At 39.3% G+C, this 13,360-nt stretch overlaps 1 protein-coding gene across 2 annotated transcripts in view; it reads left to right on the top strand.

Annotated features, from left to right (window-relative positions):
- DPP10 (dipeptidyl peptidase like 10) overlaps positions 1-13,360 on the top strand; it is a 436,765-nt gene that overhangs the window by 387,904 nt on the left and 35,501 nt on the right. For both annotated transcript variants that reach the window (XM_043505016.1, XM_038422353.2), the window contains exons 11-13: positions 7,959-8,082; positions 11,310-11,348; positions 12,478-12,582. In XM_043505016.1, the coding sequence (XP_043360951.1) occupies positions 7,959-8,082; positions 11,310-11,348; positions 12,478-12,582 (268 nt within the window). The remainder of the gene's footprint in view (positions 1-7,958; positions 8,083-11,309; positions 11,349-12,477; positions 12,583-13,360) is intronic.

The following is a 13,360-nucleotide window of genomic DNA, read 5'->3' as shown; positions in this document are numbered from 1 at the left end:
ATAAATAAATAAATTCTGAAATCAATATGAAACATTTTGTTTCAGGTCGAATTAAACTTTTTGTTTGACTTGAAATGTTTTTTTAAAACTTTTCAATTCATTGTCTCCCTTACCCCCCAACCCCGATTTTTCAGAACTATCAGCAAAGCAACAAATCAATGATTTCCACAGCTCTATCTCTAGTCCTAGCTCTGCTTATAGACTTGTTATGTGATGGGAAAATTCATTCCACCCTCTGTCCCCTCATCTTTAAAATGGTAGTAACAATACCTACCTCACAGGCTTGTTGTAAAAGAGTAAGCCATTAAGATCAGCATAGCAAATGGATGGAACATGTTATGTAAATGCAAAGAACTAAAGTATTGTAATTTAATCATAGACATTATGGTCATCTGATCCTTCCAATTGAATACTTTCAATTCCTTAAGCCCTTATCTGTCATAAATTTCCTATTTAAATTATTATTTATGTTATTTGTGTGTATTAGGGTAATAACCGGGGCCCAAACTGAGACTTATAACTCATTCTTCTAGATGCAATGCAAACACATGGTAAAAGACAGTCCCTTCCCCAAAGAGCTTAGCATCTAAGTAGATAAGAGAGGTGTAGAACATAAGAACAGCCACACTGGGTCAGACAAAGGTCCATCTAGCCCAGTATCCTGTCTTCTGACAGATGCCAATGCCAGGTGCCCCAGAGGGAATGAACAGAACATGTAATCAGCAAGTGATCCATCCCCTGTTGCCCATTCCCAGCTTCTGGCAAACAGAGGCTAGGGACACCATCCCCCCCCCCCATCCTGGCTAATAGCCATTGATTGACATATCCTCCATGAATTTATCTAGTTCTTTTTTGAACCCTGTTTTATTCTTGGCCTTCACACATCCTCTGGCAAAGAGTTCCACAGACTGACTGACTGTTGTATGAAAAAAAAATGCTTCCTTTTGTCTGTTTTAAATCTGCTGCCTATTAATTTCATTTGGTGACCCCTAGTTCTTGTGGTATGAGAAAGCGTAAATAACACTTCCTTATTTATTTTCTCCCCACCAGTCATGATTTTATGAGTCAAGATGATTCAGTCTTATCCCCCCTTAGTCATTTCTTTTCCAAGCTGAAAAGTCCCGGTCTTATTAATCTCTCCTTACATGGAAGCCGTTCCATCCCCTTAATCATTTTTGTTGCCCTTTTCTGAATCTTTTCCAATTCCAATATATCTTTTTTGAGAGGGGGCGACCACATCTGCACACAGTATTCAAGATGTGGGCATACCATGGATTTATATAGCAGCAGTATGATATTTTCTGTCTTATCTATCCCTTTCTTAATGATTCCCAACATTCTGTTTGCTTTTTTGACTGCTGCTGCACATTGAGTGCATGTTTTCAGAGAACTATCCACAAGATCTCTTTCTCGAGTGGTAACAGCTAATTTAGACTCCATCATTTTACATGTATAGTTGGGATTATGTTTTCCAGTGTCCATTAGTTTGCATTTATCAACATTGAATTTCATCTGCGAGGTTGTTGTCCAGTCATCCAGTTTTGAGAGATCCTTTTGTAGCTCTTCACAGTCTGCCTGGAACTTAACTGTCTTGAGTAGTTTTGTATCATCTGCAAATTTTGGCACCTCATTATTTACCCCTTTTTCCAGATCATTTATGAATATGTTGAATAGGACTGGTCCTAGTACAGACCCCCGGGGGACACCACTATTTATCTCTCTCCACTCTGAAAGCTGACCACTTATTCCTACCCTTTGTTTCCTATCTTTTAACCAGTTACTGATCCATGAAAGGACCTTTCCTCTTATTCCATGACAGCTTACGTTGCTTAAGAGCCTTTGGTGAGGGACCTTGTCAAAGGCTTTCTGAAAATCTAAGTACACTGTATCCACTGGATCTCCCTTGTCCACATGCTTGTTAACCCCCTTAAAAAATTCTAGTAGATTAGTGAGCCATGGTTTCCCTTTACAAAAACCATGTTGACTCTTCCCCAACAAATTATGTTCATCTATGTGTCTGACAATTTTGTTCTTTACTATAGTTTGAACCAGTTTGCCCGGTACTGAAGTCGGACTTACTGGCCTGTAATTGCCAGGATCCCCTCTGGAGCCCTTTTTAAAAATTGACGTCACATTAGGTATCCTCCAGTCATTTGGTACAGAATCTGATTTAAATGATAGGTTATAGACTACAGTTAGTAGTCCTGCAATTTCACATTTGAGTTCCTTCAGAACTCCTAGGTGAATACTATCTGGTCCTGGTGACTCTTTAGTTTATCAATTTGTTCCCAAACCTCCTCTCATGACACATCATTCTGAGAGAGTTCCTCAGATTAGTCACCTAAAAAGAATGGCTCTATCTCCCTCACATCCTCAGCCATGAAGATCAGTGCAAAGAATTCATTTAGTTTCTCTGCAATGGCCTTATCATCCCTGAGTGCTCCTTTAGCATCGCAAACATCCAGTGGCCCCACTGTTTGTTTATCAGGCTTCTTGCTTCTAATGTACACAGTGTAGAAGACAGGAAGTATTATTGCCCCCATTTTACAAATGGGGAACTAAGCCACAGACATATTAAGATAAGAGGTACTTAGCCCCCACAACTCCAGCTACAGTTAATGGTAGCAACAGTTGCCTAGCATTTCTGAAAATCAGGCCCTAAGGCCATGTTCCTCAAACACCTTAAAATGCCTAAGCACTTTGAGGATCTGGGCCTAAGTGACTTGTCCAAAGTCACTCAGGAAGTCTGTGGTAGATCCATCAAACTGTATCTCCTGAGTGCCAGACTTTTTTCCTTAACCAAAAGACCAGCATTCTTTCAATATAGCATGCAACAGTACTCAATTGTAATGAGTTTGGTTACCTTGCAGGGTTCATTTCTAGTTGCACAGTATTAACTTTTGCATCAGTGTCCGTAAGTGCAAAAATTTCCCATTAGTACTCATAAATGCATATAGTACCTCTTTCTAATGCACAGTAGTATAAATAATTTAAAAACACAATAAATATTTTAGAAAGTCATCCATAGGACAAGAATCTAGTGTTTACCTTTCTTAGCAGACAATCTGCCAGCAAACTAAAAGAGCAACACAGCATAATTTGTTCATGCTAGCACATGCTGTACTTATTCAACCAGATCCACAACTACTTCATACAGTCACCATATACTAGGGTACACCATCATTCCATTGCCACAAGTGTTAAATAACAGAAATTTCCTGCTACTGTAATCAGTAGATGTTTCACAACCTATTCATTGGCTCTAAATTAGACTACAATGACTTCATTATAGCAAGTTGTCCGAATTTGCAAAATTGGATTTTTTTTCTTGGACAGATTCTTATTTCAAAACATTTTTTTCAAACTATTCTAATTCAAATCTAAGTATCCACTCTTCAGGCGAATTTAGATTGTGAATGTAACTACGCTTTCAGGGTAATTCAATGCAAATCCCTCTTCTTTGTTCAGATTACTGTCTCTGTTGACTTTGCTAAGCACTTAACATGGCAGGCAATAAGATAATGCACATATCTTCTCATTCACTAGGTTCCCCAAATGCACAAGTGAGATAGGAGGATCATACATTTTTAAATGATAATTAATGTGTTAGCAAATTATTATGCTATGAACATAACATAGTGCTCAATTTAGACCACCAAATTAAAGGAAAAAATTGTAAGAAAAGATTTTTGCTCTTTCAACTGAGTGTATCTCAAAGAAGGATGGATTTAGTATCTGTGTGTGTGTGTGTGTGTGTAACATACATATATATATATATATATATATATATAAAGTTCTATCTGTTGCCCAACACTACCAATTATAAGACCCTTTTTTCAGCTCATAACTTTGTCAAACTTTAACCATTCATTCTGCAAGTTTATGTGGCAGGTGTCTGCCTTAGGTTGATATATTAATTTTCAGCCAAAGTGGCTAAGCCATTTCAGAGAACGAGGCTAGAGAAAATACATTGCTTCCCTCATATTAAAAAAATTTGGGTGACTTTTTCTTTCAATCTCTCTAGTGCTCCCATGCTTTGGAGCAGGAACTTCACATGTGCTGGTGGAGTGGGAGGTGGGTGGCCTTTGTGTCAGAAATATGCCTTGTAGTGTCCCCATGAAATCTGAGCAAATTTAGCCAGTTTATAAACCTTTAAAAATTACAGTTTGCACATGCTCTGTAGAGTCACTTTCAATTTTAGCAGCTAAAGACTCTGAAGAGTCCATACTTACTGAGCATGCTCAAGCCTCTCTCAGCTCCTAATGTTAACCAGACTGTGTATGCACCATTCCCACAGAGTGACTTAGTATGCCCATTCCCCCACAACTCCTATATGTGACCAGACTGTAGATGCACCATCCCTGCAGAACAACTGAGTATGCTTTAGCCCAGAGTCATATGGGCAAAGCCAGACTTTCTCTCTAATGGCTGCTTCCAGCTGATATGGCCCAGGGTGGGTCCAGGCACTGGAACTAAGAGCAGGGAACCGGTTTCTCCTGTGCTTTCAATGACCACCCCCCATCTCCCCCCCAAACCCAGGCAGAGTGGAAGATGAAGTGGATGATGATTCAATTGCAGAGAGGACAAAAGCCAGACTGCATGGGGGAAAGCAGTAGATTGGGACAAGGAGTCTGGGACTGGCTGGGCAAGAAGACTGTGAGCTGGAGTGGAGGGGTGCTTTGACTTGAAGCCAGGAAGAATATGGAGGCTGGGACTGGGAACTGGAGGAGAGAGGTGGCTGAAACTGATGGACAAGGTGGCTGGGACTGGGAACCAATGAGGGAAATGGCAACCAGAACTGGGACCTAGTTGGCTGAGAGGAAAAACACTGAGATTAGATGAGGAGCTGTGGGAGGGAAGGAGAATGGGATGAGTAAGCAGTAAAGGGAGACAGGGGTAGGGAAGACTCATTTGACAAGGAACTGGAGTGCAGGTAATTAACTGGCACAAGAAGCTAGGGAAGGAGAAAACTGAGACAAGGAGATGGGAGATGAGGGTTGTGGGTGGAATACTGAGACTGGATATGGAGCCTGGGGAGGAAGACTAGGACTGGAGCCAGTGTGGTGGGGTAGGAGGGAGGAGAGATAGATTGGACAAAGAACCATAAAAGGAGATTAGGACTGGTTGGATAAAGAGACTGGGATGAAAACCTGTGCCACTTAGTATAAATAAATAACTATTCAGTAGAGCAGAGACTGTAACCCTGGTCTAACCCCTCCCAAGAGAGTGCCCTAATCACCAGGCTATAGAATCTCTCTCTCTATCTCCCTGGACCCCTCCTGCCCAATGAATATTTATTATTTATACCAGCTTCAACAGGAGCTATTGAGACAGATGCACTCCTGAATACCCCATAGCCCTGTGTATATGGCACTTTCCTGGCTGGTGGAAGATCTGGGTTCAGGTCCCTGCTCTACATCAAGCAAAGGAGGATTTGAATCTGTCTCCTACATCCAAGGTGAATGCTCGAACCAGAGTGTGATTGTGTAAAAAGGGGCACCACCACCGCCTGCTCCCTCTCCTTGGTTTACCTTGAGAAGGGACTGACTTGACTTAGGCATCTGACTTCAGGAGTGGGTTCACAGCTGTGAATTCCAAGTGGAGGGAGTCACCTCCATCTGGCTCAGGGTTAGGTGCCTAGTTCCCTTTGAGGGGTGGGGCTTAGGCACCACTCCTCTGCTCAGCATTTCCTACTGGCTACCCCATTCAGCATGTTGGCTTCTGTGAATCCCTGACTCTCCCTATGCACTGAATGGAGAGACTGGGCACTTCACTTTTAACATTACAAGATGGCAGGATGCCTAACAGTGAGACATTGCAATTGTTAAGTACCCCTTGTGAATCTAGCCCCAGAGGGCCAAATTAAGGTCGCATAAGCAACCTTATATCTGGCATTATTTAAAATTTTTAAGTGCTTGACTTTGAAACTTTAATAATGTTCTTTTTGTGAATGTGATAAATAGATACAAATAGATTCAACCAAGTACAGGAGTATGTATTACAGGTAAGCATTACTTGGAGCTTGTCAAAATATCGTGCAACATCAATTTATAATTCCAGAAAGACACATAGACGGGGGAGCCTTTATAAACAGGTCATAGAGTAGTGAAATTTGAAAGTAGATTTTTTTTGTCAGTAGATAAGAAAATTAAAAGAATTTTTAAATGGGTCTGTAATTTTTCACATATAGTGAACTAGAAGCGCAATTAAAATTGTGGGTTCATACGATATTTGTTGGAAGGTCACTTTATGGTTTGATTTTAACCATTGGTTTGATGTGGCTTGATGTTAAATACTCAAAATACAAATACTCACCCCCAGTCACTAGTTCCAGTCAGCATGTCAGATCACACTCTGGAAGAACATCCATATCACCTGGAGTCAGGTGGAAAAACAGGGAAGGATAGTCCCAGGCAAAGTGGGCCAATTTAGTTATTCTACCACATGCCATAAACATGGGGTCAAATTCAGACCTGGGGCATCTGCATTGCTTTCCGGGACCCATTATCTTTTGTGTGCAGCATCAAAGTCCCACAAAACTTTCCTACAGGCCACCAATTGGTGATGTAGTAAGATGTCTTTTGACTCTATAATTAAATATCTGCTGTTAACAAGTAATGAAGCTTCCATCAAAACTACATTGCAAAACTAATTAAGTGCAAGCTAACAGCCTCGGTTTAAAGTCGGCCTGAATTTCTAGACACATTGTTTAAGTCCAATGTTGAGCATTTCTCAGCTGGACCATAGAAGCTGCCAGCTGTCGTAAGCAGTGAATTGAAGCAAGCACACCAAGTTTCTTTGTAATGACAAGCTGCAACAGGCCTTCTTAGTAACATCTTTAGTTTGACAGCATAACAGGATTTCTGTAGGAGGTAGATAGATATTCTGTGTCATTAAAATCTGTGTGTTGGACTCCTTTGCTGAGCCAAACATGTCTGGTATTACAAGTTATTTGCTACAGTGAAAGTCGACTAACAGTGACACAGCGTCTGACTTCTGTTCACTCGGTCCCTGCATAGAATACTTATAGTGTATCAGTGGCATTTTAAAATGATCCCACAAATGTTGCAAAGCAATGGTGGGGTTTTTTTGGTTTTGTTTTGTTTTTGTGAGGGATGGATTGAGTGTTTGTGCAAAAGTTTGTTTCTCTTAGTTTGATGTCTGTTATATGTCTAGGACAGAGGAGCAGCTGGCATAGCAAAGAAATACTGCAATCTGCAAACTATTTTTAAAAACATATGCATTCGTTACCACATGTGGTTAGTCTAGGAAAGTTCAGGTGCAACATCTGGTTTCTGAGTAGGTTCTCCTTTTACTTATTTGCTTCTCACACTAAACAGACAAATGAGAATGCAAGTAAATTTACTCTCCTTTTATTCTGACCATGATTCAATGGAACAGTCCTGATTAGTTTCCAATAGCTAACTTTCAGTGCTTTGCTCTAACCTCTCTTCTGTTTCATAAAATACCTAACTCACTTGCACAAAGTTAAGCACATGTTTATGTGGTTTGCTGCATCAGCATCAAAATGGACAGTATATATTTTTGGGAAACTATTTTAAATATGGCAGTAATTTGACATATTTACAATCTGTATTTTATACAGTTTAAATCTTCATTGAATAATTTATTGCATACAGTTATGTGGGACAAAGGCTGTTGAAGGTGCATATGTCTCACAGCTACTTAAAAGATTGCAAGATAACTGCTAAAGGAGCAGAATCTTCCCAGGCAAGCAGCATGCCATAACCACTATTCCCAGTGGAGGCATCCATGACCCAATATATTTGTCATTTGGATATCCAATTACATCCCTCAATACTGATGTTTTCACAGGGAGCAACTCAGTTCAGGCTTTGTTTTCCAGATTTGGTCTACTTACTACTATAATTTAAAACATTATACAGCCTTATATAAATTATATGACCACTATATTTTAAAACTTATGTTTGCCTCAGAGAATACTACATCACTATGGTAAAATGGGTAAGCAATACCAAGACTGTGGTGAGATGGTTAAACAGACCACAGAACATTTCCATTCTTACGGTTTGTGAGACCACGACTGGGGCTTGTAGCAAGGTAAGTCAGATTTCCTTGTTTCTTTCTTTCACAGATTATATTACTGATATTTATCCTTATCACCAGAAATAGTGCTTGGCGTTTAGTCTTCAGAATGTCTTTTGATGCCGTAATTACTAATTAAATGTAATCAGATAACATGGAGATAAATGAAAGGATAGAACTCCAGATTTTACCATGAAATGGTTTAATGCAATCAGCAAAATCGAGAGACCTAATTTTCAGAGTTCCTACGCTTTGTTCATTATTTAACTTCAGATGATCATCACCTCTGAAAATCAGGCATTTTACAGCTAGCTAAGGCAGAGGCAAGATATATCCCTTCAGGTACTCTCAGCTGTCCAGTCACTGTTATTTCTCTCCACATAGTTCCATTCCAGACCTTATTATCTATAAAGGTTTGCATGGATTTAAAGGAAAGATGCAGGATAGTCCCCAGAGGCTCATCGCACATAAACAATATATTTTATAGTTAAGATAATGCTATTTTTTTAAAAATTGAAATTGACATTTCTGGGAAGACTGAGAGGTTTTCGTGGGCTTCAAAGGAAGTCACATATGGTGACTGTCATGGAGTCATAAGGGTGTGTGAAGGGGAGCTAAAGTTCAGAACATTTAGTAGAGAAGATAATTTTTGTTTCCAAATTTCCTGCCGGTAGAAGAAGCCATTGCTAAGATGTGATGTTTTCAGAGGAGCCCAATGTTGAAATAATATTTCACTTTTTATCCTGTAATTTAGCCATGATAACACAGCTCTAAAAAGTGGCCAGTCCCATCAAAAGGAATGTTTATTTTAATGCTTTTGCTGCTGATTCTGACAGCAGCCTCTGTGTGGTGATAGAATGTACACCATTTCAAAAGAGAAGCTTTTTCACAAAGGTTCAGGACACCTCATGATTCCTTGGTTTCCCCTCACTCAAACATGTCTCCATACCTGGTGGTCCTGCTTGAATTGAAGACCATGATAACAATCCCCTTGAGTTCAATAAAAACAGGACTGGAAACTGGGTGTTCATCCTATGATGACCTTTCTATTTCCAAAGACACATGCACCCAACCCTCTTTATACTTTTTTTATAAGTCTGTGTGCCTTCAAGAAATATTTGTGAATGTACACCTTCAGATAGACCACAAAATGTGACAGGTAAAGGAGAGCTTGAGGGTGTTGCTAGAGTATGATTGGATTGTGTACAAGAAAAAGAAAAAAATATTGTATAACATCTTTACACTAACTGCTCTGTAGCACCTCTCAGAAATATTTATTTCATTCATATTGATTGCTGTCGTAACTGGGAATCTCAAACATATAAAAGCTGCAGTCTGAACCTGTCATGGCCCTGGGTAGCTGTGTCCAGTCCCTCGGGTGCACCCGTTTCAATACCCACCCCTTTTCTTTTCCCTGGGGTGAAACCCAACAATCCAACCACTCCCTGACTGGTTTCCAGTTGGGATCATGTGGATAGTAATAAAATGCAGTGACACAGAAGCAGCTTCTTCAAACAAAATAGGATTTATTTGCCAAAAGATTCACAGCATTGAGAGAAGTGGATTTAAAACAACAAAGAGACCCATACACCTACTGTCTTACTTACACTTAGCATTCACCACAAGCCCCTCTGCAGACATGTCTTAGTCTTAGTGCCCCCTGTTCTCTTTGGGGAACAAGTTACAGCCTTCTTGCTGCAGATATTTACTCTCAGTCAATCTGTGTCAGCCTGCAGCAGCTGACAACTTCCTTCCACACCCTTCCTAAGACCGCCATATTTAAGAGTTAGGATTCCTTTGTATGCTACGCATAGCCTTGGGAAGAGTAAAGCAGTCTAGCCTGGATAGAGGCTTAGATAGCTCTGATAACACCTTATCTTTGCCATTGTTTTGTTTCCTGTTGGTTTTGTTCTTACAACCTCATTTTGATCTACCTCCATATCAAGTAACCCACATAAACAAACACAGAGGTATGCAAAATATTCATAAAAAATAACACAGATATTTCCCACTTTGTCACAGCACCCGTTAGACTGAGCGAAAGTTTAGCCATTGACTTCAATGACAGTGGGACAAGACTCAGTGCTTTCTAACTGAACTGAAAAATCCTCAGTGCAAGAATGTTTTACAGCATATATTACCATTTCAGTGCTAATGCATATGCAACTTTTGTAAATATCTCAAGAGTATATCAATATTCATTTGCAATTCCAAAAAGATTTATATCAAAACAAATGATCAAATTATGATAGCCACTTGAATTTTAGTTGATCGGACCACATTTCTGGGGTAGATCCTCAGCTAGTGTCAATTATCATAACTTCAGTGCAGCTAAGACAATTCATACCAGCTGCAAATCTGTCCAATATTATTTTACTAGTAGATATATGGAGTACCTGGTTGTATGGTATGGTGTAAAGGCAATGGTCCTATATGAAGCATGATATTGTGGATACTAAGATTTTGATGTATTCATTAAACTCTTACCCATGAAACTAAACTTAACTATGACCCATGGAAAACATGTTTCAGGTGAAAACAAATGACAGAAATCTGGTGCTGGCTGTTTAGCCAATGTTGCTGAAGGTCCTACAAATTTCCAGTTGTCAGATGATGCCTAGAGTTAAAAATCAAATATTACGTCTATTCAAAGCTTTTTGAAGCTAATAAAAAATTTTAAAAGATCTTATGTCCCTAGTTATCCTGGAAATTCAGAAAGACAGCTATATTTATAATTAAATTATCATCTGTTATAACCTTTTAAGTATTTGTACATTTTTGGGATAATGTGAATGGAAAGACTAGAACAGAGCTCTCAAACTGTGGGTCGGGACCCCAAAGAGGGTCACAACACCATTTTAATGGGGTTGTCAGGATTGGTGTTAGACTTGCTGGGGCCTGGGGCTGAAGCCGAAGCCCAAGGGCTTTACCCCTGCTGGTAGGCTCAGCTTCGGCTTCAGCCCCGGGCAGCAGGGCTCAAGTTACAGGCCCCCCACTTGGTACCGAAGCCCTTGGGCTTTGGCCCCCATGCCCAAGGTAGCTGGGCTCCGGAAGGCTCAGGCTTCTGTTCTCCCTTCTGGAGTAGTGTAGTAATTTTTGTTGTCAAAAGGAGGTCATGGTGTAATGAAGTTTGAGAACCGCTGTAACACAGGACACAAACATTAAATATAAAGAATCATTTTGATGAAAGTAAGGATTTTTTGGTCTGTATATATTTCATAAAGATAATTCTTCTCTTTTAGAAATATGAGATTACATCAGAAGTGTGGCTTTCTAAACAGGTACCGTATGAATGATGTCTGAAATGTGGAATGCATAGCTGCTTCTATTGTTACTTTTATCTCGTTATTTGATTTTCTTTTATGAAATGTAAAATGACATTTTTGTTAAAATAAAATAGTCACTTTTTAGGACCCCCACATTAATATAACATATGATCATCAGAAAAATGACTGTGTAAAAATTACTTCTGTGTGCATTGAGTAAGATCTGCTGACTTTTCAGATAAAAATATTTTTACTCCTTTTTTCCTCCTGTTCAAAACTGATGCAAAGGAGTAGAAGAGAAAGAGGTTGTATAGGGCTCCAGAGGAATGCTTGTGAATAATACAACAAAGTTAATGCACATGAATTGTATGTAGAACCAAAATGTCAGCAAATGGTTCCACTTTCACAGATTCAAATAAAAAATCCAACAGATTGCAAAAATGGATGAAACATATTTATTTAAAACACATTTCAGGTCCCATCTTGTAAGCTGTATGTAAGAAAAAATCATTACAAATTATGATTTTCTGGTTGGTGGTGTCCTTTTAACATATCTATATAATGTTGGATTAGGAGGTGCATATCAAGCAAAGTTATTTACACAGTTCAACAGTCAATGATAGGGCGCTGATTCGTCAAAGCATTTACATGTGCTTATGTCCATCCAAATTCAGAAACGGTGGCTTAAGTCCTGTAAAAGCCAAGTTTGCTTTGCTGAATTGACACAGTAGACAATTTGTCATCATTATCAATAAAACTTGTTTCTTTCATTATACATATGTCCATAAAGGAAACTCTCTAGTATTTCCAACACTAGCAAAAGAGGACAATGCCAAAAATCACATGAGAGAGAGTCAGTTTTGTGAGATTTTCAGCCCAAATATTCAGGCAAAAGAGTTTTGAAAAGGTGTCTGAATTTATAGCTGCTGAATTGAACCATATCTCAGAACCCTTTGAGGTTTAGCCATTCTAGTTCCATTATTTTTACCATGGTATATAAACTCAGTTATGCTGAAAGCCGAAGGACACCTCTTTAACTTTTGTGTAAGCAATGACAATCCACAGATTTAGATATCCAAGCTGATTATTTGATGGAGAGTTTAATACACAGTTTGAGAAAAATGAAACATTTTTATATTTATAGAATGAGGAGCCAGTTTTCTCCAAAGATGGAAGTAAGTTCTTTATGATAGTTCCAGTGAAACAAGGTGGCCGGGGTGAATTCCACCACATAGCCATGCTTATTCAGGTAAGTTTTTGCTTCAGTTCATATTTTGGGGGAGTGATTGTATAATTCCCCAGGCATATTGGTAAGGGGTGTCCTTGGTGATGTCTTACACAAAGAAAAGACTGCCCTAAGTAGACACTTGAGAGCTTCCACATATGTATAATGGGGATAGCCTTTTCTCTGTCATGACCACAGCTCTTCTGCAAGACACATTCGCAGCACTACATAGTCAGGAAGGTGGATGAACTCTCTCTCCATAGTAGGCTGATGCCAAAGATGCTCAGTAGGTCTGTCAACAGCAGGCACTCACATAGCACCTGGTAGTCAATCTCTCTTCCTGTCTCCAGAACTAGTCATAGAGGTTGTTTGCATTCTAAATCCTCTATAGCAAGGTAATGCTCTGTATTAATCCAATAAGTTCCATATGAATATAGAAATCAAGGAAATCTTCAGGAATCCAATTTTACTTTATATATATATATATTTAAATGTCAGTCCAGAACTCTGGGTGCACACACAAAATTTAATTGATCATACATACACGGGAACTAATGTCCAAATCTGAAACCCTCTAAAGTTCAACCAGACTAGTATTCTGCCACTTCCAAGTGCTACATTTTCCAATGACTTTGACTTCTTTGGGTTATCCCTCCTCTCAGGGAAGAGCCTGGGACAAAGCGTGCAGTGTGACCAGAAGTTCCAGTGGATTTGGACTGTGGTGAACTAATATAGAAAGTAAGGCCCAGATCCTCTAACAGATTTTGGCCCCTACTTTCAATTGAAATTAATAGGAGTGAGG

The sequence above is a fragment of the Dermochelys coriacea genome, chromosome 11 (genome assembly GCF_009764565.3).
Source record: "Dermochelys coriacea isolate rDerCor1 chromosome 11, rDerCor1.pri.v4, whole genome shotgun sequence".
In the NCBI taxonomy this organism is placed as follows: domain Eukaryota; kingdom Metazoa; phylum Chordata; order Testudines; family Dermochelyidae; genus Dermochelys; species Dermochelys coriacea.
Note: the sequence above shows the minus strand (reverse complement) of the source record. Positions and strands in the feature narration are given on the sequence as shown.